A 22,809-nucleotide genomic window follows, 5' to 3' on the forward strand; every position below is an offset into this window, starting at 1 on the left:
GGAATCAGAGCTTTCTTCCATCAAAAGTAGAAATAGGATTTGATTTTCGTAGAGAACCATCAGCAAGTCAGTAGCTTGAAAGGCTATATAAAAAGCTATAAAAAAGGCAATCCTAAGGAAAAAAGAAACTGATTTCAAAAATTTAAGTCACAATAGGAAAACATTTTAGGCATCAGATGGAATAGAGAACCTAGGAAAATATTACTTGACATTACCCCTCCCCAATTAAAGAGAGATTAAAACAAGCAACTATAAAAGGATAAAGGCATCCATGGCTTGGTAAGGAAGGGATAATGTATTTTTAGATTTTACAAGTACAATATTACATCCAGTTTGGAATATGGAAGGGGGTATTAGGCAGAATTTTAAAGATGTCCCCCTTACCCCCACCAGAGTTCCTGTTACCTGGTTATTCAATCAAAAACTAATCTAGTTACTACATATTTTGCAGATGAAGTTAAGGTACTAATTAGCTGGCCTTAAAATGTGGAAATTATGTATGGGTGTTATATATACAGACCCAGTGTAATCGTAATAGAGAAGAAGGCAGAAGAGTTAGTCAGAAATGCAGTGAAAAAGGGCAAAAGAGAGATGCTGCAGAAGGGGAAGCCGGAGATAGTCTAAGCATGAGAAGGATATGAGCACCATTGCTGATTCTGAGATACAAGGGCCCAGATGCAAAAAACGGCAAGCGCGACCTCTAAGCGCTAAGGGGTTCCCCCAGCCAAGAACTAGCAAAGGAATGGAGACCTTAGTCCCCAACTACAAGGAACCTGATTCTGCCAGACAACCTGAATGAACTTGGAGGCAGATTGTTCCCGAGGCCTCCAGTAAGGAGTGTTACCCTACCGACACTTTAATTTGAGCCTAGTGAGACCTGCCTTAGTCTTCTGACCTTACAGAACTGTGAGATAATAAATGGGGTGTTATTTTAACTAAGTTTGTGGTAATTTGTGATGACAACGATGACTAATTCCGAGAACAAAAGTCACCTTTATTTGTGTCATCGCACACAATATTATTTTATTTATTCCTTTCCAGGCTTTGATGATAAGCACACTTTGCTTGATTATAAACATAATGCACATATATTTTGTATCCTACTTTTTCGCCTAACTTGATCAAATACATTTCTGTATATTACTACATAGTTTTCCCTATTGATTACTTTTAATAGCAATATCATGTTCCTTTGAATAGCTATAGTGTATTATATGTAACCTGGTGGACTTTAGTGTCAGTTCACAATTTTTATTTTCATAATACTATAGCGAGTGTTTTTGTGCATATGACCATCTCATACTTGAAGGTCCTGGAGTAGATTTTCAGGTGCATCATTACCAAGTCAAAGAGTGTGAGCCTTTTCATAACTCATTATACATTGGCAAGTCTTAAATAACTTACCAATTTAAGAGTATTGAGCAAAGGTAAGAGAACCATGTTCATCAAAATCATTATCACTATTAGATAGTATTCTTTTAAAAAATTTTTTTTCCTGTTAATAGGGTGAAGATGCTTGGTGGAGAGTTTTAAATTTAGGAGTAAAGTTTCCTAAATTACTCAGAGAATGAATATATAAGCTGCTACTTTAAGTATTTCAGGGGATATAAAGCTGAGTAGCATACAGTACCTATTTGGAGAAAAATAAGAGTGAATACCAGTTATTAATCAGGGACCAGTCATAAGAAATTTGAAGTTAGCTCCTCACATCGGAGCCTATTTTTAAAGCAACTTGATTTTTATAATAGCGTGTACGGTCTGTTGGTACGACATTCCTACCTTCTGTATCTATCATGCTGATTTTATAATAGTTCTCAAAACCATAATTATTTTCTTACTGTGGGTATAACTTTTTTCATTTATATTTTTAAATTTTTTTCCAGCTTTTTTGAGATATTATTGACATGTAGCATATGTAAGTTTAAGGTGTACAGCATGGTTATTTGATACATGTATATATTGTAAACTGCTTACCACAATAAGAATAGTTAAAACTCGCATTCCCCTCACATAATTTCCTCTTTGTGTGTGTATATGTAAGGGGGGGGAATAACATTTAAGGTCTACTGCCTTAAAAACTTCTAAGTATACAATACAATATTGTTAACTATAAGCACCATGCTGTACATATATTAGATCCCCAGAACTTACTCATCCTGTGTTTAAAAGTTTGTACCATTTGGCCAGCATCTTCCCACCCTGCTCCGTGCCATCCCAGATAACCACTATTCTACTCTCTATTTCTATGAGTTCAGCTTTTTTAGATTGCACTTATAAGTAAGAACTTAGACTATATGTCTTTGGCTTATTTCACATAGTATAATGCTCAGGGCTCATCCACATTGTTGTGAAAGGCAGGACTTCCTTCTTTTTGATGGCTGACTGATATTCCCCTGTGTTTATGTGTATGTATATGTGTGTGACATATATATGACATTATATATGTGTGTGTGTGTGTGTGTATATATATATATATCACATTTTCTCTATCCATTCATCCATTGTTGGACACTTAGATTGTTTCCTTGTCTTGGCTATTGTGAATAATGCTGCAGTGAACGTGGGAGTACATATATCTCTTTGAGATAATGATGTCATTTTCTTTGGATATATACCCAGAAGTAAAATTACTGGATCATATGGTAGTTCTATTTTTAATTTTTTGAGGAACTTCCATAGTGTTTTCCATAACGGCTGCCAGTTTTCATTCCCATCAAATAATGCACAAGGGTTCCCTTTTCATGCATGTAGTAACTATTTTCTTTCTTAAGTTCCCAATTTTAGTCCATTGATAACTTGAAAAATGAAAAATTTTAGGTAGAAAAACACATGAGTAAATATACTTTGAATAAGCAGGAGGCGAAGTGCTAACTTAAAGTGTTCTTTTGTACTTCAAAGCAAAGTGTGTTATTGGACTCAGATGAAGGTCTGTCTAATACTAAAATACAAGGTACGTATATTTTCTGTGACTATAGAGCAGTTATACCTTTAGCTTGCTCCCCTGTAAAGAAACAGTGAGTTAAAGTAAAAAGACACTGGATGGGGCATTAGGATTCTAGATTCTTTTGTGTTGCTAACCAGCCATTAGCTTGAACATGTCACTTAACATCTGGGCTTCTGCTTTCTGTTCTGTAGAATGAGGGACTGAGTATGTTGATTACATGAAAAATGCTCATTTAGGAAAAGTATGAAAGCATTTTGTATGCAGTGAGGTAGACTTAAAGGTACGTGGTAGGAAGTCATTATTTTGATTTGGACTTACTCGGAAATTAAATGAAGAAGTTCTCATGAAGCACCTAGTAAGCATTCAACATTAGCATTAAGATGGAGACAGTGACAAAGCTTTGGTACCAAAATACTCTCTGAAAGATTGTATAATTGAACTGCTTTAGAATCTGTACAAAAATAAGGTACATTTTAAATAAGTACATGTTTTTATTTTCTAGGATCAAATCTAAATCGCTGTGGTTTCCGAGGCTCTTCCTACCTGGGTATTCCATTCAATCCATCAAAGGTTAGTTCTGTTCGGACTAGGAGGAAGAGGGTGGGGGAGAGAGTTTAGTGAGAAAGAAAATTAAGAAAGTATAGGGCAAGAACCAAGCTTCCAAGTTTCAGTGTAGGTAAATGCTGTCTAATAATGTGTATTATGAACTGGAACTCTTTAAGGGAAAGCTGTACCCACCTTATTACTTCCTGAAAGAAGGCACAGTATATAAACACACAAAAATTCCTGTTGTTAGAAAAATTATCTCTGTCTTACTGTCATGTATTTTTATAAAAAATTATTGGTGATTTCCTGGAGAAAATGGAAATAAAGAACTCAAGTGCTTGATACTTGTTCTCTAAGAAACCAGTGAACTCTTCCAGGTGTTAGAGAAGGATTTTACATTTGGCTCACATTTCTTAGGAATGAAAGAAAAAGCTCTTGCCTAGGCAATGGTTGGGGACCTAAGTGGTGATGAATTATGACCTTTGTGACGATAGACAGACTGTCTTCAGGGTTATAGGCAGAGGCTTTGGTACGAGCACATGCAGGTGTAGAAATCAGTGAGTCCTAACAAAGTGAGAAGCTTTTTTCTTCTTCAAAGAAGCAGACTCCAAATAAACTTTTTTTAGGTGTTTCATCCGTACACAAAATACTTCTCCACAGTAAAAAAACAGAGAAATTGGCATCATTTTGTAGAAAGAGACCTGACAGAAGATTAACTGTTTCCTTGATGGTGTCAGTCTGCTTATATAATGGTTACAAGCCAGTATCTGGCTATACTGTGTACATCAAGATTTACATCCAGGTCCAAGCTGAAGGTAAATGGTGTGATGCCAGTTTTCTCAAACTTTGCTTCAAAATTTTGGAATAAATAGCAGTGATTTTGGAGAAGGTGACATGATTTGATAGAGACACTGCTTCAACTTTCTTCCTCTGCCTTAAACTGTAGACCAGCTTGCCTGTGTCAACGTTGAATGACTTTGCCAAGGTGTCTCCAATCACGCGTGCCCGTTGCTTTTAGCAGGGAATCTAAAAACAAAGAATACATAAAACGTGTCCTTTTTTTCCCCATTTATATAATACTTTCCAACTTGAGCCAGTCCTGAATAGAGATAGCTCTCCGTTTAGTCTTAATAGGCAGGATATCCGAAAGGCATGACATTGATAATGATGACAGTCATACAGCACCATACCCTATACAGGTGTATACCTACACTTGTTGGAGTAAAACAGTTCTTTGATAATGTTACTTTCAAGAGACAGCCTGCTTTCCTCCTACCCCACCCCTCTCCCAAGGCATTTTCGAAATAACAAGAATAAAAGTTAAGAAGAAACAAATTTTTGCATTTCATTCACAGACTTTCCTGAAACCCATTTTTGGCCCTTAATTGATCTAGACCTTTGTATTTTCTGGGGAAGCTAGTTCCCACTCTGTGCTGTATTGCATTCATCTAAATCTTGAGTGGTAGAAAGAGCTAGAGACTACAGGTGGAATCATATCAGCCCACAGGGAGTTGTCTCTAAGGATGATGGCTGAGAGTCGGGAGACAGATGAAGCCAAGAGAATCTGAGGAGGCACATAGGATTTTTCCAGTACAATGTAAAAATAAAATAGTATCACCAGTTTTTCTTCTGAAACCACCTGTGGGCCATTTACCTCCCTGAAATAATGCCAGGATCTTCAGTGGCCATAGAACACTTTCTGAGAAACACTGATGGATCCTCTCAACCCACTTTTCTTAGTGTTTTCCTTCAGCAAATCCCAAATTCTCTATTAAATTACGTACTGTCCTTAACACATTCTACATAGCCTGGAATTCTCCTTCTCTGCTTTGCTTTTACTTTTTCTTCTGCTTATAAAGCCTCCTTTCCATCTGTTTCTAACCAAGCTCCTCTTCTGCTGCGAAAAAGAATCCTTTATTTAAATTCATGTATTTATTATTGTGTATCCATCATGACACTACCTTCTACTTTGTATTGTAATTATTCAAGTAGACCTCTCTTCTACCCTCAAGGTTAAAGTCTACATTTGATTTATGTTCGGATTCCCCATAGTGCTTTTACCATAGCAGATATTTCGTTTAAGTACCAAAAACTGAAATGTTACAGGAGTTCTAAGAAGGCAGTTATAAATGTGGAATAGAATATCCAGGAGTGTAAGAGCTTGAGTTCTAAGGAGGAACTTAGGATGAAACAGATACCACGATGAAAATTTGCTTCTCCTATTTGTGAGACTGTATAAGGAATGCGTTGTATAGTAAGACTGGATAGGTGGGGTGAGTTTAGATTATAGAGGATATTGGACTCCTTGCAAACTTGTTCTGTGAAGAACCACAGAAGGTCAGTGAGCGGGAAAGTATTCTGATTAAGCCACTGGTGGTTCCAAGCCCCTTGTTCATGACTCCAAAGAAGTAGTGGCCCTTTTGATACCTGCCTTGCACTTGCAGCATCAGTAAGGGAACTAGCGTCTCCATAGACAGTAGCTGCACTTAATCCTCACAGTAGCCCTGTGAGATGGGTACTGATGTCTCCATTTTCCAGGATGAGGAGAGTGAAGCAAGCCAATGAGTAGTGGAGCCAGCATTTGATACCTTTCAGTAGTTGTAAAGGTTAACATTTATTGTAGAGGCAAAGGAGTCTGTTTTAACCAAAACCGTAGTACAAGCTTCATTTTAACTTTCTAGTATTATGAGCAGTTCTAGTATTTGAGGCAATTATGGATGAGCCCAAACTAAAACAGAAGGAAAACCTATGAGAAAGATGAGAAATAAATTAGTACAGTGTGAAATTTGATGTTTTTTAATGAAATCATGTTTTTTAGTAAAATAACTAATTAATATGATTGGCTGACTATTGAAAAATAATTGTAAAACTGTAAATGCTTTGTATGTTGTGGAATGTAAAGTTACTTGGCATAATAAGTTTTTAATTCAGATTTTATCCATGTCATTGCCAGCTAGAGTCAGATGTTTTATAAAATTTAACTGCTTATAGTTTTTTGAAACAGTTAAATCAATAAAACTAAAATCTAATATATATTGTGGTAGTATGAATTTCTTAGTTTGACTTCCCAGCTCTACCTGGGCAATTACTAGTCTGTAAAAGTTTCTTCAAAAAACACTTTTTGCAATCAATACTCATTTGGGCTTTAAATTTTAAAAGTTGGATTATTTTATTTCTAGAGAATTTTTCAATATTAGTATCTTGATCTCTTTGTGTTTTTTTGTTATTTGCTATTCTAAGTGTTAATATTATTAGAGATGCAAATTAAACTGTATATGAGAACAGAATAAGGTTTTTCAGCTATTGTTTTGTAGTATTTTTAAATGGTGATTACCACTGTGGTATTTAATTTGCATATAACATAAAAGAATTTTATTTTCTACGTGCTTTTCTAACTTTATAAGACTTAAATTATAAGTGATATGGTTAGTTAAATATGAAGTTGAAATAATGTGATTTATTTGAATATCAGATCTGCTTCCATAAAGCTTAAGGATAAATTTTAAAATTATGTAGCCTGTAAAATATGCTGTCATACTTATGTTGAGACATGCATAAAATTGCATTTTGTTTTTCTCTGTCTGGTGTCTGTAGAAGTCAGTATAACCAACATTTAATTTTACTGTTTACTGAAACCTTGTGTCAAATTACATAATGAAATCAGATTTTATTTCAGTTTTCTACTTAACATACTAATTTTGAATTTAGAATCCTGGAACCGCTCATCCTTATGATAGTGGCCACATAGCAATGACCTACACTGGCCTTTCATGCCTAGTTATTCTTGGAGACGACCTAAGCCGAGTAAATAAAGAAGCTTGCTTAGCAGGCTTGAGAGCCCTTCAGCTAGAAGATGGAAGGTATGGGTCATTCTGTGTTACTTGTCTTCTTTCTTTTTTTTTTTTTAAGAAAAATCTTTTGGAACTAAAAATGGATATAGTATACTAGAACTGTAGAGTTTATCATAAAGTCTTACTAGCACCACCTAAAGTTCACTATATACATATGCTTTAAGTGCCTACTCAATTAAAGATTTCTTATATGAATGCAAATAAAAATAATCACAGTAGCAGAACTTCATTCTTTCTATTTTCATTTCTTTTTTTTTAAAGGAGACAGTATATCCATAAATAAATGGTTGAATAATTTCAAGATTAGCATCTACTTTAATTTACCTTCTGAGTTAAAAATGGGTATTTTGAAGCAGACATACATTTAGTCTAAACTGTTACGCCTTAAGACATAATGATAGAGGAGAAAGAGATGAACATTGAATATTATATTATAACTAGTGTAGGTAGTTTCCATGACATTTTTAAAGAATACAAAATGAAGTTAGTGAGTTCATTAATGTATGATGGTTTGAATGGTATGTTTAAAAAAAAAAGAATCTTAGAGTTTTAAGGTAAACATTTTTTAAGTCTAGGAAGTGATAAAGCAATAGTGATGCTGTCTAACAAAAAGACTTTGCAAACAAATCCTGCTGTGTTGTTAATATCTGTACTCCATCTACTTTTGTCTCTATTTTCCTGTTAGGATTTTAAAAATACTGCTCTTGATGAGGGGAGAATTAATGGAAACATACAAGACAAACTGACATTAATTGGAAATACTGTAAAGCTGTTTTTGTTACTGTATTTACCTAAGCCAGTACATGTGACTATTTCTCAATATTTCATTATGGTCTTTGGTTACTGCTATCTTATCTTTGTTTATAAATAAAAGAGTAGATATGAAACACAGGCTATTATATAACTTCTCTAAAACTAATTACATAGGTGAAAATTAAAACCATATGATCAATTAAATAATGGTTGTCTGTGTATGTACATTAAGAAGAAATTTCACATAAGTGAAACTTGAGCTTGAGAATTTCTTACTACCCAATAGGTTCCAGGTTTTACCTGCTACTCTTTCAGCCACTGATTCTCAAGCCAATGTGCCACAACTTTCCATGGCTGAGAGCAAATAAACTTACTCTAGGTAGCTTCTGGGAAAGGGTAACTGTGGTAGTGTGTAAAGCTACCCAGAAATCAGAACTTTGGGCTAGAGTAATGATTTAGAGATAATTTTATATAATTCAAGTTAATAGTCCTATTCTTTGTGGAATCATATAGTATATGGTTTTTAAATCCATATTTAGTGATAGATTTTTCTGTGAGTAAAGACATGAAGTAGGTGTTTCTAACCAACCCCCTGCAAAAAATAAATTATAGTACAGTGTTAATAGTAAATAATTATTCTTTCAGTTTTTGTGCAGTACCTGAAGGCAGTGAAAATGACATGCGATTTGTATACTGTGCTTCCTGTATTTGCTATATGCTCAACAACTGGTCCGGCATGGATATGAAAAAAGCCATCAGCTATATTAGAAGAAGTATGGTGAGTTATGTTGATAAATTGACTCTTTGTTTCAGGTTATTAGTGCTCACATATGAGGGCTGTGGCATGCCTCATCTCTTCCAGCAAGAATTTTGAAGTAAGGGTAATAAGATTGCTTTCTGGGTACCTTGTGAGTCGGAATAGCCATAAAAAAAAATCTTCAAGCGTATTGACCCTTTAGCTGTTAAATTTTAAATGTAATCTGATTGTACCCAAAGAAACAATGTCTTTATGAGAAAGAGATTGATCAGCCTTAGAAGCAAAAAATAGTAAAACCCAAGGATAAATGTTGATAGCCTGTGCTAGTAGGGATCAGTGGGAAATCAGTAGATTTTTGGATCACTTTTGGTTTCTTAATACTTTGTGTGTGTGTGTGTTTTAAACTTAAAGTTTATTTTAAGGAGAATATCAAGTAGAAATGTTATTCTTTCACACAATACAATTTAGTCTTTTTATTGACAATAGTAGGGAAAGCTTAGTTTAGTTTTAATCAGAAATATCCTTTGCCCTGCTTGTTAGTCTCATATAAAACTGGAGAAATGGAAGTACTGCCTCCCAGTTTTATTTTACTTCATAAATATGAAATTTTTATTTTTTAGATTAAAATATTTTAGGCTGTTAATTCAACTTTTACTAGTGAGTGTTTCAAAATGAAAATGTAAATGTAGGTTCTTAGAGAAATGGAATTATTTTTAATTGAATTGTGAATGTGAATTAGGTTTTGTAGGATCTACAGTAGCACAAATTTTTAAAAGCCTGTGGAGGCAGAAAAAACAAACCTTTAAAAGAGTTTTAAGAGGAAAGGAGGGGGGAGGGTACAGCCCAGTGTTAGAGCATATGCTTAGCGTGCACAAGGTCCTAGGTTCAGACCCCAGTATCTCCATTTTAAAAGGTCGGGAGGAGGAGATTTATGCTATATTCAAAGGTGGGTGATATGCATTTTGACATTAGTACTACAAAAATAATACCATATTCTTCTCAGTGCATTGTATTTGGAGGTACAACATGTTGATTTGCCCTATTATTGGTGATGTTAACTTTGATCTCTTGGTTAAGTTGGTGTATGCCAGATTTTTCTCTGTAAAGTTAGCATTTTTCTCTTTGTAATTATTCAGTATCTTATGTTGAAATATCTGGAGACTTTGTAAATATCCTGTCCCTCATCAAATTTTTATCCACTAGTGTTAGTATGAGTTAATGATTCTACAACTCTATCATTCCTTTTATAATTATCAGTTAAAATTCTACTGTTAGAAAAAGGTTTCCCTCACCTTTATGTATTTATTTATTTTATTTAAACATGGACTCTAGATTCCTGTTTTATTCAGTGGGTTATTATCTGTTATTATCATTATTTATTTTGATGCTGTCCCAGATTCAGCCAGCAAGAACCCCCTCATGCAAGCTCTTGTGCCCTTTTATATGTCCCCTTCATTCTTTGAGCACCTCCTTGCTTTCTGAATAGTCAAGGTTCGTATTTTACCTTCCCAACCTCAGATCTGAAATCAGTCATTTCTTCAAGAAGTTCTGATGCTTTCTTATTGAAGGGTGGTGTTTAGAAAGTAGGATTTGGGCACAAGATGGACTCATTGGTACTGGAATATCGTTGCTTCCAGCCTTTCTCTCAGCAGCAGAGCTAGGAAATGTATGTATGTATGTATACACAGACATCCACCTTACACACTTACACATATCTCTATCTGTATCTGTCTCTCAAAAGCCATGAGTTCATACCAATACCTCAAATTTTAATTCAGCACCACAGGGTTCATTTTAACCTTCCTCTTTCCATTTGTGACTCCCTTCTCTGACAGTGACAGACCTGGCCCCTGTGATCCAGAATGCATTGGTTCTTTTTGTTTAGAGCCTGAGGATATGTAGTCAAAATGATTTAACAAACAATTACTTCTTTTATTCCTTCCACCATTGCCCCTACCCCACCTTTAGTATTTTTATATTATTTATTTGAAATAAAGTTCTTTATTTGTTTCTGTTTAGATTCTATTTTAGAATCCCTCCCCAACTTTGTTGATTTTGTTTACTTAATATGTGAAATATTAACTTTGTTGTGAAAGTTTTAACTGTACAAAAAGTTACATTCAGAGATGTGTAACTCGCAGGGGTTTCCTGTTCCTTCTGTCTCCACCTCTTTTCCTAACTCCCATGTTTACCACCTCGTTCCCATTCACTCTGTAGGTAAGCATCCTCATTAGTTTTTGTTTGGTCCTTTCTGTACTTCTTTTTGATGGATAGATATGTATACTTTTATTTCTACTCCTTTCTTGCCCAAAAGAGTACTTTTTTCAGTTTGCTTTTTTCACTTAACAACATAGCTTGAAAACCACTCTGTATCAGGTCATAGAGATTTTTCTCATTCTTTTTTTTTTTAAGTTTCATAGTACTCCATAGTGTGCACAGGGCATAGTTTTTTCAACTGTTCTATGTATAGGGTAAATATTTTCTAAATACAAACTGTTGAAATTAATAACCTTCTGCATATGTGCTTATATATTGTTGGAAATACATCTTCAGAATAAGTTCCTAACAGTGGAATCACTTGATCAAAAGGTAAATGTATACATAAATTTATGGGATATTGCCCATTTTCTCTCCAAAAGGTGTGGACCAATTTATATTCCCACGAGCGTATGAAAGTGCCTGTGTCCACACAGTCTCACCAATAGAATGTACTGTCACACTACTTTTATTTTTACCAATCTGGTGAGTGAAAAATGATATCTCAGCATGTTTTTAATTTGCATTTATTTTATTAGGAGTGAGATTGAGCATTTTCTTAACTCTAAGACTATCCAAAGCACAGCCACAGGCCAGATTTGGCCTGCAGTCCCCAGTTTGCTGATCTCTACCTACAGTCCATTAGTTTGCCATTTCCTTTAGGTATTCCAATTTTGTGTGTGTTCTTTTTTTGCTTATCTTTCATTTCAACCACTTTCTCTTTGACACTCTTTACGTCTTTGTCTCATTTTTATTCTTTTGGCTATTTTCAGTCTTTCTTAAATGTCCCTTATTGTCTTTATTTGAAATCATTTAACTCTTTATTTCTTCCTACTGCTTGTCCTTTTCATTTTCTGATCTTAAATTTTCTTTTCATATTCCCAAATGCTTACTTGAGGATATGTAATTGAGTTTGGGGTGCTGTATTGCAGTTTCCTCTGCTTTATCACCATGTTTTAGAGGTGGCGGCAGATTTTCGTATACTGAAATGTTTGCATTCTGGTTGCTGTTTTTTCATCTCAGAGGTATTTTGTATAGATTTGTCTTTTTCTGTTTAGTCATTTAGGGATTTTTTTTTTCTTACAAGAATTCCTAGTTTAAGAGTACCCTCTTTTCAATACAGAGAAATACAGTATCATTCTCTTTAATGAGTCTCTGTTTGTTTGTTTGTTTGTTTAGTGATGGGGGAAGTATTGTGAGTTCTGTGATTTCCTGGTAGGAGAGAGGATCTTTTTTTGTTTCCTGGGTCTTTAAATTTTGCTCTTTTGAATTTTCCTTTGTCATCTGAACTCCAGAGGGCCCTTCTCCCTTCCTTTATAACTATCTTAATCAGAGTTATGCCTTCTGAATGCTGTGCCCTTGACTTACACATTCTCTTAAGTCTCTTCCCTGTAGTCAGTGCTCAGTGTTACAGAAGTCCTTTAGTACAGGCAGTCCTCGCTTTGCATGGTATCGCTAATTGAAATGATGATCATGCAGGCTGAAATGATGCAAAGTGATCTTAATCATGATCAGTGGGAAGAATTACAATTGTGATTTTTATAGTTTTTTGCCAAAACATTAAAAATTCTTTTACTGTCAATTATAAATGTATAGAAATTTTTTAATGGTAAAACCAATACTTGTTTATTAGTACACTGAATTTAAAACATTAGCAGTATTGAAAATTAAAATGTTTTCTTTGTAAAAAATGTATGAAGAGTTGTTTGAATAGTGCTCTTTACCTTCTCATTATATAACTTACGATATGGAGCAAGCATCTTTCTGTCTTGGTAAATGATCATACTCCTTTTTAAGTTTGTATCAGCTTCCAATATTTTGTCCTTTGCATTTTCATTGTTGTGAAGTGTCTATGAGAGTTCCTTTTATGTGAAGTTTTTGGCAGCATCACTTCTCTAGAACATCTTCATCCTTTTCATCACAACCTCATTCATCTAGATATTTCATCTTCACTTAATTTTTCTGAATCCATGTCTAGTCTCAAACAGCCAGCACTGTCATGATAGCTATCTCTTCTATTACTGTTTGATCTCAGTTTCACTTTCATTGTTACTGCTTTTCATTTCTTTATTGCACTTATATCTTTGGTGGCCAGTCTCCTTTTTTTGGTTATGCCTTTGCGTGACACATCACATGGGTTGATCACTAAGAGACAGAGACAGTACAACCACATACCTTGCTGTCTGTGTATGAACTAAGTGACATGTGCAGTGACCAGTTGAAAAAGGTTACGTGATTAGTCATTGATCATGAAACACAGCTATTATTTATGTAGTGATTTGTGCACTGAGGAGCTAGCAGCGAGTTTATACTCAATGCGATTGCTCACAGTTAATATACTGTTATTAATGAAATTCTAACCATATTGTGTTATTTAAGCCATGGTACCTGGAATTTGTGTATATTGGAACTGCAGAGCAAGGATTTCCTGTATTTCACACTTAAGGTGGACTTTCTCTTTGAGCCAGTGATTTTAGATAATCTTAGACCTGCCATTAGCTCCCTTCCTCCCTCTTCCTCACGATTTTTAGTTCCCTCCTCTCTCTTGCTCACGATTTTTCATAGATTGCCCTTGTTCTCTGCAGAAGTGTGTCAGGAGTGTGAGAGACAGCTTGCTGGGATTTGCTGTTTCTTTTTCTATAGACAGGTAGTTTGAAGCTTGAGCATGTCTTTTAGCTTCGTTGCTGAGGTTTCAGTTTTGTATAGTTGTGTTGTTCTTACCCTGTTTTGATTTTGTGGGATATGTAGGGAGATTCGAATTTAGGCAGGCACCATTATCCTCGGCTGCCTAAGAGCCTCAGAATAATTTGTTTTGTGTTTATAATGTTATATGAGTATAAGATTACATTTTCCTTGAACTCATACATTCTTACAAGTGGGAGAGGAATAAGGGTTGGGGCTTTTTATTATGTAGAAATTAAATATGTAGGTGCCACCTTTGAACAATCCATTCTCAGAATGTGCCTAGTGTATGCATTTACTGATTTGGCTTAGTGAGTACAAGATCAGGTACTTGAAAATGCCTTAAAAAAAAAAAACAAGAAAGAAAAGAAAAAAGAAAATGCCTAGATCTACTTCATTGTAGGAAGGAGTGCATATCTGAAAGATACAAAGGGGAAATAAAATTAGATCAAGAGACAGAAAATTAGCATAATGACAACTTATTTATTTATTATTATTTTCCTATTAAACTGAACATACTTTTCTTTTTCAGTCCTATGACAATGGCTTGGCGCAAGGAGCTGGACTTGAGTCTCATGGTAAGGCACCTTAAAATAAATGGACACATAGTTTCTTTTGTTCCTTTAAATAACATCACGGTATCTTCAACATGTAGGACCTAGAAGTTTATCTCAACCCTTGGTACACCCTGATTATCTTCTTTCCTACTTCTCTCTTTTGACACTGTTATGCCACCTTGAGGCTTTTCTAGGTCAGTAACTATTCAGAGATTATTCCGACCAGAATGTTCAAGTGGTATTTTCTAGTGATCTTTTCAACTGTTAGCTGCATGAAAACATCTTGACTTAAGATATAATTATCCTAAGTCATAGTTATGAAATATTTTGCTGCATAGCATATGTTCACTAAATACATTCTCTCCTTTCAAAATTTTCCTCACTTTTGGCAGAACCATAAGAGTGAGTGATAGTTTGTCAGCACATCAATAGCCTGAACTTGTTCAAGTGGAATATATTTATGTAAAAGTATATACACTTCTGTGCTCCTTTTTTAATAAGCAAGAGCCCAGATCAAGGAGGATGTCTGAGTGAACTCGTTTCCTTTGTGCTCACCTGTTGTGTCCATCCCTTGCTAGCACAACAGAGTGGAAAAAACTCATCAGTATTGAGGTCTTATCTCTGACACTAGCTGTGTGACTTGGCTCTTCACTTAATCTCTCTGAGGATTTCCTCATTAATAGTAGAAATAATTATATCCTTCTTTAAGATTATTGATAGGATTGAGGTGACAGATCAAGAAATATGAGGGAAGGTGGTTTGTATAAAAAAATTTTTATCATATGTTTCATGTACTTCCCCTGGGACCTGTCCTTTCTGGTATCTTCAATCTCTCTCTCTCATTTTCACTCCCTCCTTTGATGTTATTTGTAGAATGTATATGTCACTAAGGAGCTGTAGAAGACTCTTGATTTTCCTCCGAAGCCATACTATAATTAAGACATCTTAATTCTAGTATGTGCCTGAGTCTTTGTGAGATCAGGGATGACATTAGCAATTATGTCAGTGGTCATCACCACTTGGTAAGGAGTTGCACAAATTGGAAATCGGGCATCTATGAGACTTTCAGAGAAGACAGGGTCTGCTGCACACTGTTGTAAAGGAAGTTAATGGTCACGCTGGGTGAGAAGACACTAGTGCGGGAGACCTGTGGAACACACTGTTGTTCCCCAGAAAATGGGATTATGTTCTCTGGGATACGAGACAGAAAGGGTCACTCAAACATGCTATTGTCTGATGGGAAAAAATCTTGCTAAGTCACACGAGTAGTGATTTTGAGTCAGTATGACTTGAGGAGGATTGCACCCATCGAGATCATCATTGATGGACTGTGATTCATACCAAAAAGCTTGCATCCTCCTTTTACTGCTCTTTTTGGCTTGGTATGTTTAAGGTCTAAAGGCCTAGAGGAGGACTTCCTACTCAGGGTGCCACAGACATGGTGTTCTGCAGATGGGTTATAGAGACACACCAAGCTATTGCTCCCTCAGTCCTTGGGGCAGCCGAGACCTGGGTATCTAGAACTCCTGTTTTGGTGACTTCTGGCCAGGAGCACAGTGGTGTGCCCTACAAATGTCGGACATTTTAATGTTCTCATGTGCTGTGAGGTTAGACTGAAAAGTACTGTTCTAGAAGACTGGTATAGCCTCTCTTCCCTGTCTTACCTTATCACTCTCTACAATGGCAAGAGAAACCTCTTTCTAAAAAGTAGTCCTACAGTTTGGGCACCCTGTGAAATCACTGTATTCTCCTTTTCTCTGCTTTTATTGTTCATGTTTTTTTAGAATAGTGGTCCAGGTATACTATTTGCCCTTCTACACAAATGGCTTATTCTTTAATTTTTCCGTGTAAGCTTTAGAAACTTAAATGAAATTTCTCTTTTGAAGTCATGAATGATTTGCATTTCAAATCTGTTATCTTTCTCTCACCCCTCATCATCTGTTTATTACAGCATTTGAAACTGTTAGCCTCTCCCCCTTCTTTCTTAAAACATCACATTCCCCTTGTCCTGTTTCCTGACAAGTTGTTTTTGTTACTTTGCCATTTTTGTTTCTTCCTCTCACCTCTTTACCTTAGTCCAACTTTTCTTCTTTTCTTTGGATCATTCATCTTTCTAAATACCAGGACTCTCCAGAAGGAATACCTTCTACATAGAATCCTTCACCCCTCTTCCTGGCATACACCTGGCTTCATTTCCATCCTTCAGGTATTGGCTTAAATGATATTTTTGGATAATCCTATTTAAAATTGCAAACCATCCACAGACACACCTATTACAAACCAACCGCATACACATCCTGCATTCCCTGTCCCCCTTTCTGGCTTTATTTTTCCCCGTATCACTTACATTTTACTTATTTGTTTATTGTCTGTCTCCACATAATGTATGCCTCATGAGAACGGGGGTTGTGGCCTCTTTTATTCACTATTGCATTCCACACACCTGTAACATGTGGCACATAGTTGAATGAACTAATAGATGGTTCTCTGTCAATCATCCCTGGGGTGATGGCACCCAAACTTTGTTTCTGTATCTGTGCTGTTGCTTCTGAGTTGCATATCCCCTTTCCATGTGCCTGCCAGGCATATCCACTTTGTTATCACTGCAGCCTCTCAAGCTGCACATTTTTTAAAACCATCGTTCTCTTTCCTTCCTCCCAAGCCTGTTCTTCCTGTTTAGGAATGTGAAACTATTACTACCAGATCTACTGATTTTTTTCAGGAAAGCCAGAAATCCAGAATTTGGGGTATTTAATCTCCTATTCTGTTTTTTGTTGTTGTTCTTAATTTGCCAGTCATACCAGTCCTCCATGGTCACCAGTTTATAATCTTTTACAGACTAAAAGGAAAAAGAATTTATTAAGCAGATGCTCTGTGCCAGCTACCATTTAGTCTCATTTAATCTTAACACTAGCCCTCTGAGAGTAGACATCTTTGTATTAGTCAGGTTCAGTCAGAAGCAAAGTCATCATGAATATGCAAGAATAGGAATTTTTCATAGAAGTAAGATTTTACATGGTTGTGGAAGAAGGTGGAGAAGTAAAGGCTTAAAAAGGGTAGTTGGTAGATCAGGGAAAAGTCACTGGCGGGATCTTCAGAAGCACTGCCACAGGTGGACAAGTGAGACCTTGCAGGAGAATCTGGAGAGCCAGGCCCATCCAGCTGCCAGAATGTGACTGGAGGGCTCTTACTCCTGCATCCATTTGTGGGCCTGGTGTCACTAGAGCCAGAAATAAAAAGAGCTTGGATTCAAAGTACATGGGAGAATAAGGGCAAGCTGGAGTGTACCAGCACCTCTGCCCTTGTGTCTTACCTGCTCTGACCACAGCAGGGCACTGGCTGCTGCTTCACTTCCACCCTGCAGATCTCACACAGATTTCTCTAACTTCAGACCATATAAGGAAGGGGATTCTGGGAAACAGTTCTAGCTTAGCCAAGTTAACACGGTACAGAACTGCCACAGTAATTATTACAGTTTCACTCAGAGCAGTTAAGTAACTTACCTCGTAGACTCACATATCAGGTAAGTGTCATAACCCTCTTGAAACCCTGTGCTTGCTCAGCAGTGCCATTCCCCCCACACTTGACTCCCTTAGTGTAGTTCTCCATGACCCAGTGCCGGCCTTGCTTTGCAGACGTACATGTGAGAGATCCCTTCCCTGCGCTCTAGGCCGCAGAGAAAATGTATTCTCTACACGTTCTTAGCTGCCTTTTCACCACTGGACTTCACTGATACTCTGTTTCCTTTACCTGAAATGCTTCCCTTTCACCTGCTTCTCTTCATTTACCTTTTCTTAATCTTTAAATTTTACCCATCTAGGTGTGGTTCTGCTGTCACTTTGTAAAATCTTTCATCTCTTGTCCCCTCCAGCCCTATGTAATTTCTCCCTTTTCTATGTTCTCATATTCTTTGGTTCATACCATTTACCTCTGTTTACCTTATCTTCTCTGCTGGGTTGTAAGCTGATCGTGTCTTACTTTTGTCTTACTCCATATGCCCTTGAACACTGTAGTTGTTCAGTAAATATTCGATGAATTGGTTATCTTATATTCCACTCTGCATCCCTCAGCTGAGGAGGCTGAATTTAGAATGTGTACCTCTTCTACAGTTTGATATCAATGAAGTTTCGTCATATGCTTTTCTTACTAATTCTGCAGTCTAACTGGTATTTAATATACTGTTTTCTTTTTCTTTTTAATTCATTTACTCTTCTCCAACTACTCCTTAGCCTGGAGCCCATTTGTCATGAAAACTAAATGGATACATTGTACCCTTCTAGGCACTGATTATCAAATGTTATGATTCTGTTCATTCTAGTGATTCTCTTACAATATACACAGTTTTAGGTAAAATGTTCATATGGTTTGGAAGAATAAGATTTTCCTACTCTGCTTCCATAGTCACATCGCCTCTTTGACTGTAGTTTAATCTCACTTTGCCCCTCTCTTATAAGAACACCTGTGATTACATTTAGGGCACGTCCCATCCAGGATAATCTTGCCATCTCAAGATCCTTAACCTCCATCACAGAGTCGCTTTCGCTGTATAAGGTTAGCATGCCCATGTTCCAGGGATTAGGACTTGGATATTGTTGAGGGGCATTATTCACTGTACCATAGCGAGCATGGATATGTATTGTACATCTACTTACAGATACAGTGTTCTGCTCCACACCCCCACCTCACACACATGCACACTTCCCTTTTCCCCTTGCTAAAATTTTTCTTCCTTAAATTTCTTAAGCTGACTGCATGTAAGCTTCTGGTTTATGTTATATGTGAAAATTAGTAGCTTTAGGTAGTTGGAACCTCCAAGTTCATAAGCAATACACTGTCTTTAAGGGAATTAAAATCCGACTCAGGTGATAGAGTAGTAGACAGGAAGTAGTAGTTCTAAATTTTGGTTTCAACTCTCCCACTAACCATGTAATTTTGAACAAGTTTCTTAATCTTCCAAGTCTTACTTTTTTTCATTAAAAAATGGTTGTTATAGCTTTAAATTATTTAAATTTTTTTCTGTTTCATCAAATTAGTATTGAAGACTTCATTGTTTAGGGGTTATTTAAAAATTATAATTGCTTGTCTTTTCATTTTACTTTTATTTTACTATTTTCTAGAATTATTTAACCCTTTTTTTCTCTTCATGTTTGTATTATTTTCCCAGGCATCTAATAAGTTTAAAGTATTGTGTGGTTTTAATTAACAGGAGGATCAACTTTTTGTGGCATTGCATCACTGTGCCTGATGGGTAAACTAGAAGAAGTTTTTTCAGAAAAAGAATTGAACAGGATAAAGAGATGGTGTATAATGAGGCAACAAAATGGTTATCACGGAAGACCTAATAAGCCTGTTGACACCTGTTATTCTTTTTGGGTGGGAGCAACTTTAAAGGTAAGTGAAATAATAAAAATGAGAAACCTTTACTCTTTATTAATAAAAACTGTGCTTATTTGGTCTTTGTAATGTTCATTTAATATTGTGAAGTTTAGACTACAAAATTTTTCCTGTTGCTCTGGCAAAGTTAGTCTTTGTGTGGTTTCTCCCCAGAATTCAGTTATCTGTTGTACTACTTGAAAATTTCGATTCTTAAAAAACTCCAGTGTCTCAGAATCTTTGTGAGAAAGTAGGCATAATGTCAAAAAAAACTTGTAACTGAAACTGATCAGTAGTCCTTCTAGAGCAGAGATATGTCTGAACATACCAGTAAAGGATTTATGGGAAGATACTAATCTTAAAAGATAATCCATGGATCATTCCTTTAAAAACCATTTAAGGTTTTTGGTTTTTTAATAATTTATTTGTGTGAGCCTTCTGGAATGTATTGATTAATATGTTCCTACATTTCCCCATCTACCTTTTGATATACCTAATTCTAATTCTATAAGGTTTCTAGCCACTGAGTACCCACAAGTCTTCCCACATCTTAAAATTGCCTTTTTACCTTTAAAAAGTATCACTTAGTTCTAATATTCTGGAATCTAACAAAAGTCTGTATTCCCCTATATAGTATTCTAATTTTTTTCTCTTTAACAAAATTCATACATGTGGTTGAAATAAACTGGGAAAATAGAATGATTTGAAATGATAGCAGTAGCCTCTGTCTCTTCTCTCACTTCCAATGCCGTTCCTCAAGGGCACCATTTTAATTTTTGGTTTAATTATGGAAAGTTTCAAAAATACTCTAAAGAAGAGAGAATAGTGTTTAATGAACCCCTATATGTTCATCAACCAGTCTCAACAGTTTTCATCCTAAAGTCAACCTTCGTTCATCCATACACCTACTCACTTCCCTTCCCTTCACTGTATTATTTTAAGGCAAATCCCAGACACCATTTTTTACGTTATCTGGAAATTCTTCAGTATAATCACTAAATGAAAATAGTTTTTTAAAAAATGGAGCTATAATATGGTTATCTCATCTAAAAAACCAGCCATAGCAAGTCAGGATGGTATATAATTCCTATTGCATCATATCAAGAGGCGTATAATATAATCTCTAATTGTCTTTTCTTTTATCAAATAGTTATCAAAACTGATGTGTCTGTTGTAATGTTTTCTACCAGCTTTTTAAAAAAATTAGATTTTGGTGAAAAATCTATGTATAATGTAATTTCAGTTTAACTATTTGTAACTGTACAGTTCACAGTGTTGTGTAACCGTTACCATTGTCTATACCCCAAACGTTTTCATCATCCTCAACATAAACTCTACTTGTTAAACAGTAACTCCCCATTCTCCCAGACTACATGATAACCTCTACTCTACTTTATGGTCTGTGAATTTACCTATACTAGGTACATTGTATAAGTAGAGTCATATAATATGTGTCCTTCTGTGTCTGGCTTATTTCACTTAGCGTAATGTTCTCAAGGTCCATCCATATTCTCATATACATCAAAATTCCACTCCTTTTTATGGTTTAGTAATGTTCTAATGTATATATAGTAATGTATATACCAATTTGGTTTATTCATTCATCTGCTGATGAACGCTTGGCTTATTTCTACCTTTTGGCTATTGTGAATAAGGTAGCTAGAACATTGATGTAAAATAAATATCTGTTTAAGTCTCTGTTTTTATTTCTTCTGGATAATTACCTAGGAGAGAAATTGCTGGATTATATAGTAGTTCTGTGTTCAACTTTTTGAGGAACCACCAAACTGTCTTCCACAGTGGCTGTACCATTTTACATTCCCACTAGCAATGTATAAGAGTTCCAATTTCTCTACATCCTTACCAGTACTTGTTTTTTGTTGTTTTTTCTTTCATAATAGCCATTCTAATAGGTATGAGATGGTATCTCATTGGTTTTGATTTGCACTTCCCTAATGATTAGGGATACTGAGCATCTTTTGATGTGCATATTGACCATCTTCTTTGGAGAAATATCCAGTTTATCTATTTTTTCTTTTGTTGGCCATGCTTTTGGTTGTTATCGCATGAAATTGTTGCAAAACCCAATGTCATGAAGATTTTCCCCAATGTTTTCTTCCAACAGTTTTATAGTTTTAGCTCTTAAGTATAGGTCTTTGATCCACTTCGAGTTAATTTTTATAGATGGTATAAAACAAGGGCTTCAGCTTCATTCTTTTGCGTGTGAACATTCAGCTTTCCCAGTACCATTTTTGTAAAGACAGTCCGTTACCCATTAAATCGTCTTGGCACCTTTGTCGAAAATCAGCTGATCATGTATGTGAGAGTTTATTTCTAGGTTCTCCATTCTATTCCATTGGTCCTTACTGTTTTAGTTACTGTAGCTTTGTAGTAAGTTTCAAAGTTAGCAAGTGTAAGTCCTCAGATTTTTTTTTTCTAGATTGTTTTGGTTCTTCAGGGCCCCTTGCAATTTCATGTGAATTTGAGGATTGGCTTTCCCATTTCTTAGAGAAAAGGCTGTTAAAATTTTGATAGAGATTACATTGTATCTATAGATTACTTTAGATTGTGTTGGCATCTTAACAATGTCATATCTTCCCATTTGTAATGATGGGATTTTTTCTATTTATTGAGATCTTTAATCTCTTTGAGCAGTGTTTTACAGTTTTTTCATACAGATCTTTCACATCTTTGATTAGATTTATTCCTAAATATTTAATTCTTTTAGAAGTTATTATAAATAGAATTGCTTTCTTAATTTCCTTTTGGATTGTTTGTTGCTAGTGTATAAAAACTTAATCATCTTTTTATGGAATAGTTTTAGCAGCCACTGAGGATCTTTACTTAGAACCATTATGTCACTGGGGGTTGCAAAATGGTGATATTTTATCATTCCCTCCAAATTTATTAACTAGGATTCTTTTACAAAGAAGAATTTCACTTTAACTTGAGGTATGGCTGTGTAGAGAAAGGCAGATAATTCTCTTAATTTTAATAATGTTCATTCAGTACAGTGAGTTGGTTCCCTAGCATCCTTTAAAGTTTTCCAATAAAATCATTGGAAATTAGTTTTTTTTTTTTTTACCCTTT

General features: G+C 35.5%; 1 protein-coding gene across 5 annotated transcripts in view; it reads left to right on the plus strand.

Annotated features, from left to right (window-relative positions):
- PGGT1B (protein geranylgeranyltransferase type I subunit beta) overlaps positions 1-22,809 on the plus strand; it is a 78,622-nt gene that overhangs the window by 13,591 nt on the left and 42,222 nt on the right. For all 5 annotated transcript variants that reach the window (XM_072958081.1, XM_072958075.1, XM_072958077.1 and 2 more), the window contains exons 3-7: positions 3,447-3,514; positions 7,199-7,350; positions 8,740-8,872; positions 14,322-14,367; positions 19,553-19,737. In XM_072958081.1, the coding sequence (XP_072814182.1) occupies positions 3,447-3,514; positions 7,199-7,350; positions 8,740-8,872; positions 14,322-14,367; positions 19,553-19,737 (584 nt within the window). The remainder of the gene's footprint in view (positions 1-3,446; positions 3,515-7,198; positions 7,351-8,739; positions 8,873-14,321; positions 14,368-19,552; positions 19,738-22,809) is intronic.

Source organism: Vicugna pacos, chromosome 3, assembly GCF_048564905.1.
Source record: "Vicugna pacos chromosome 3, VicPac4, whole genome shotgun sequence".
In the NCBI taxonomy this organism is placed as follows: Eukaryota; Metazoa; Chordata; class Mammalia; order Artiodactyla; family Camelidae; genus Vicugna; species Vicugna pacos.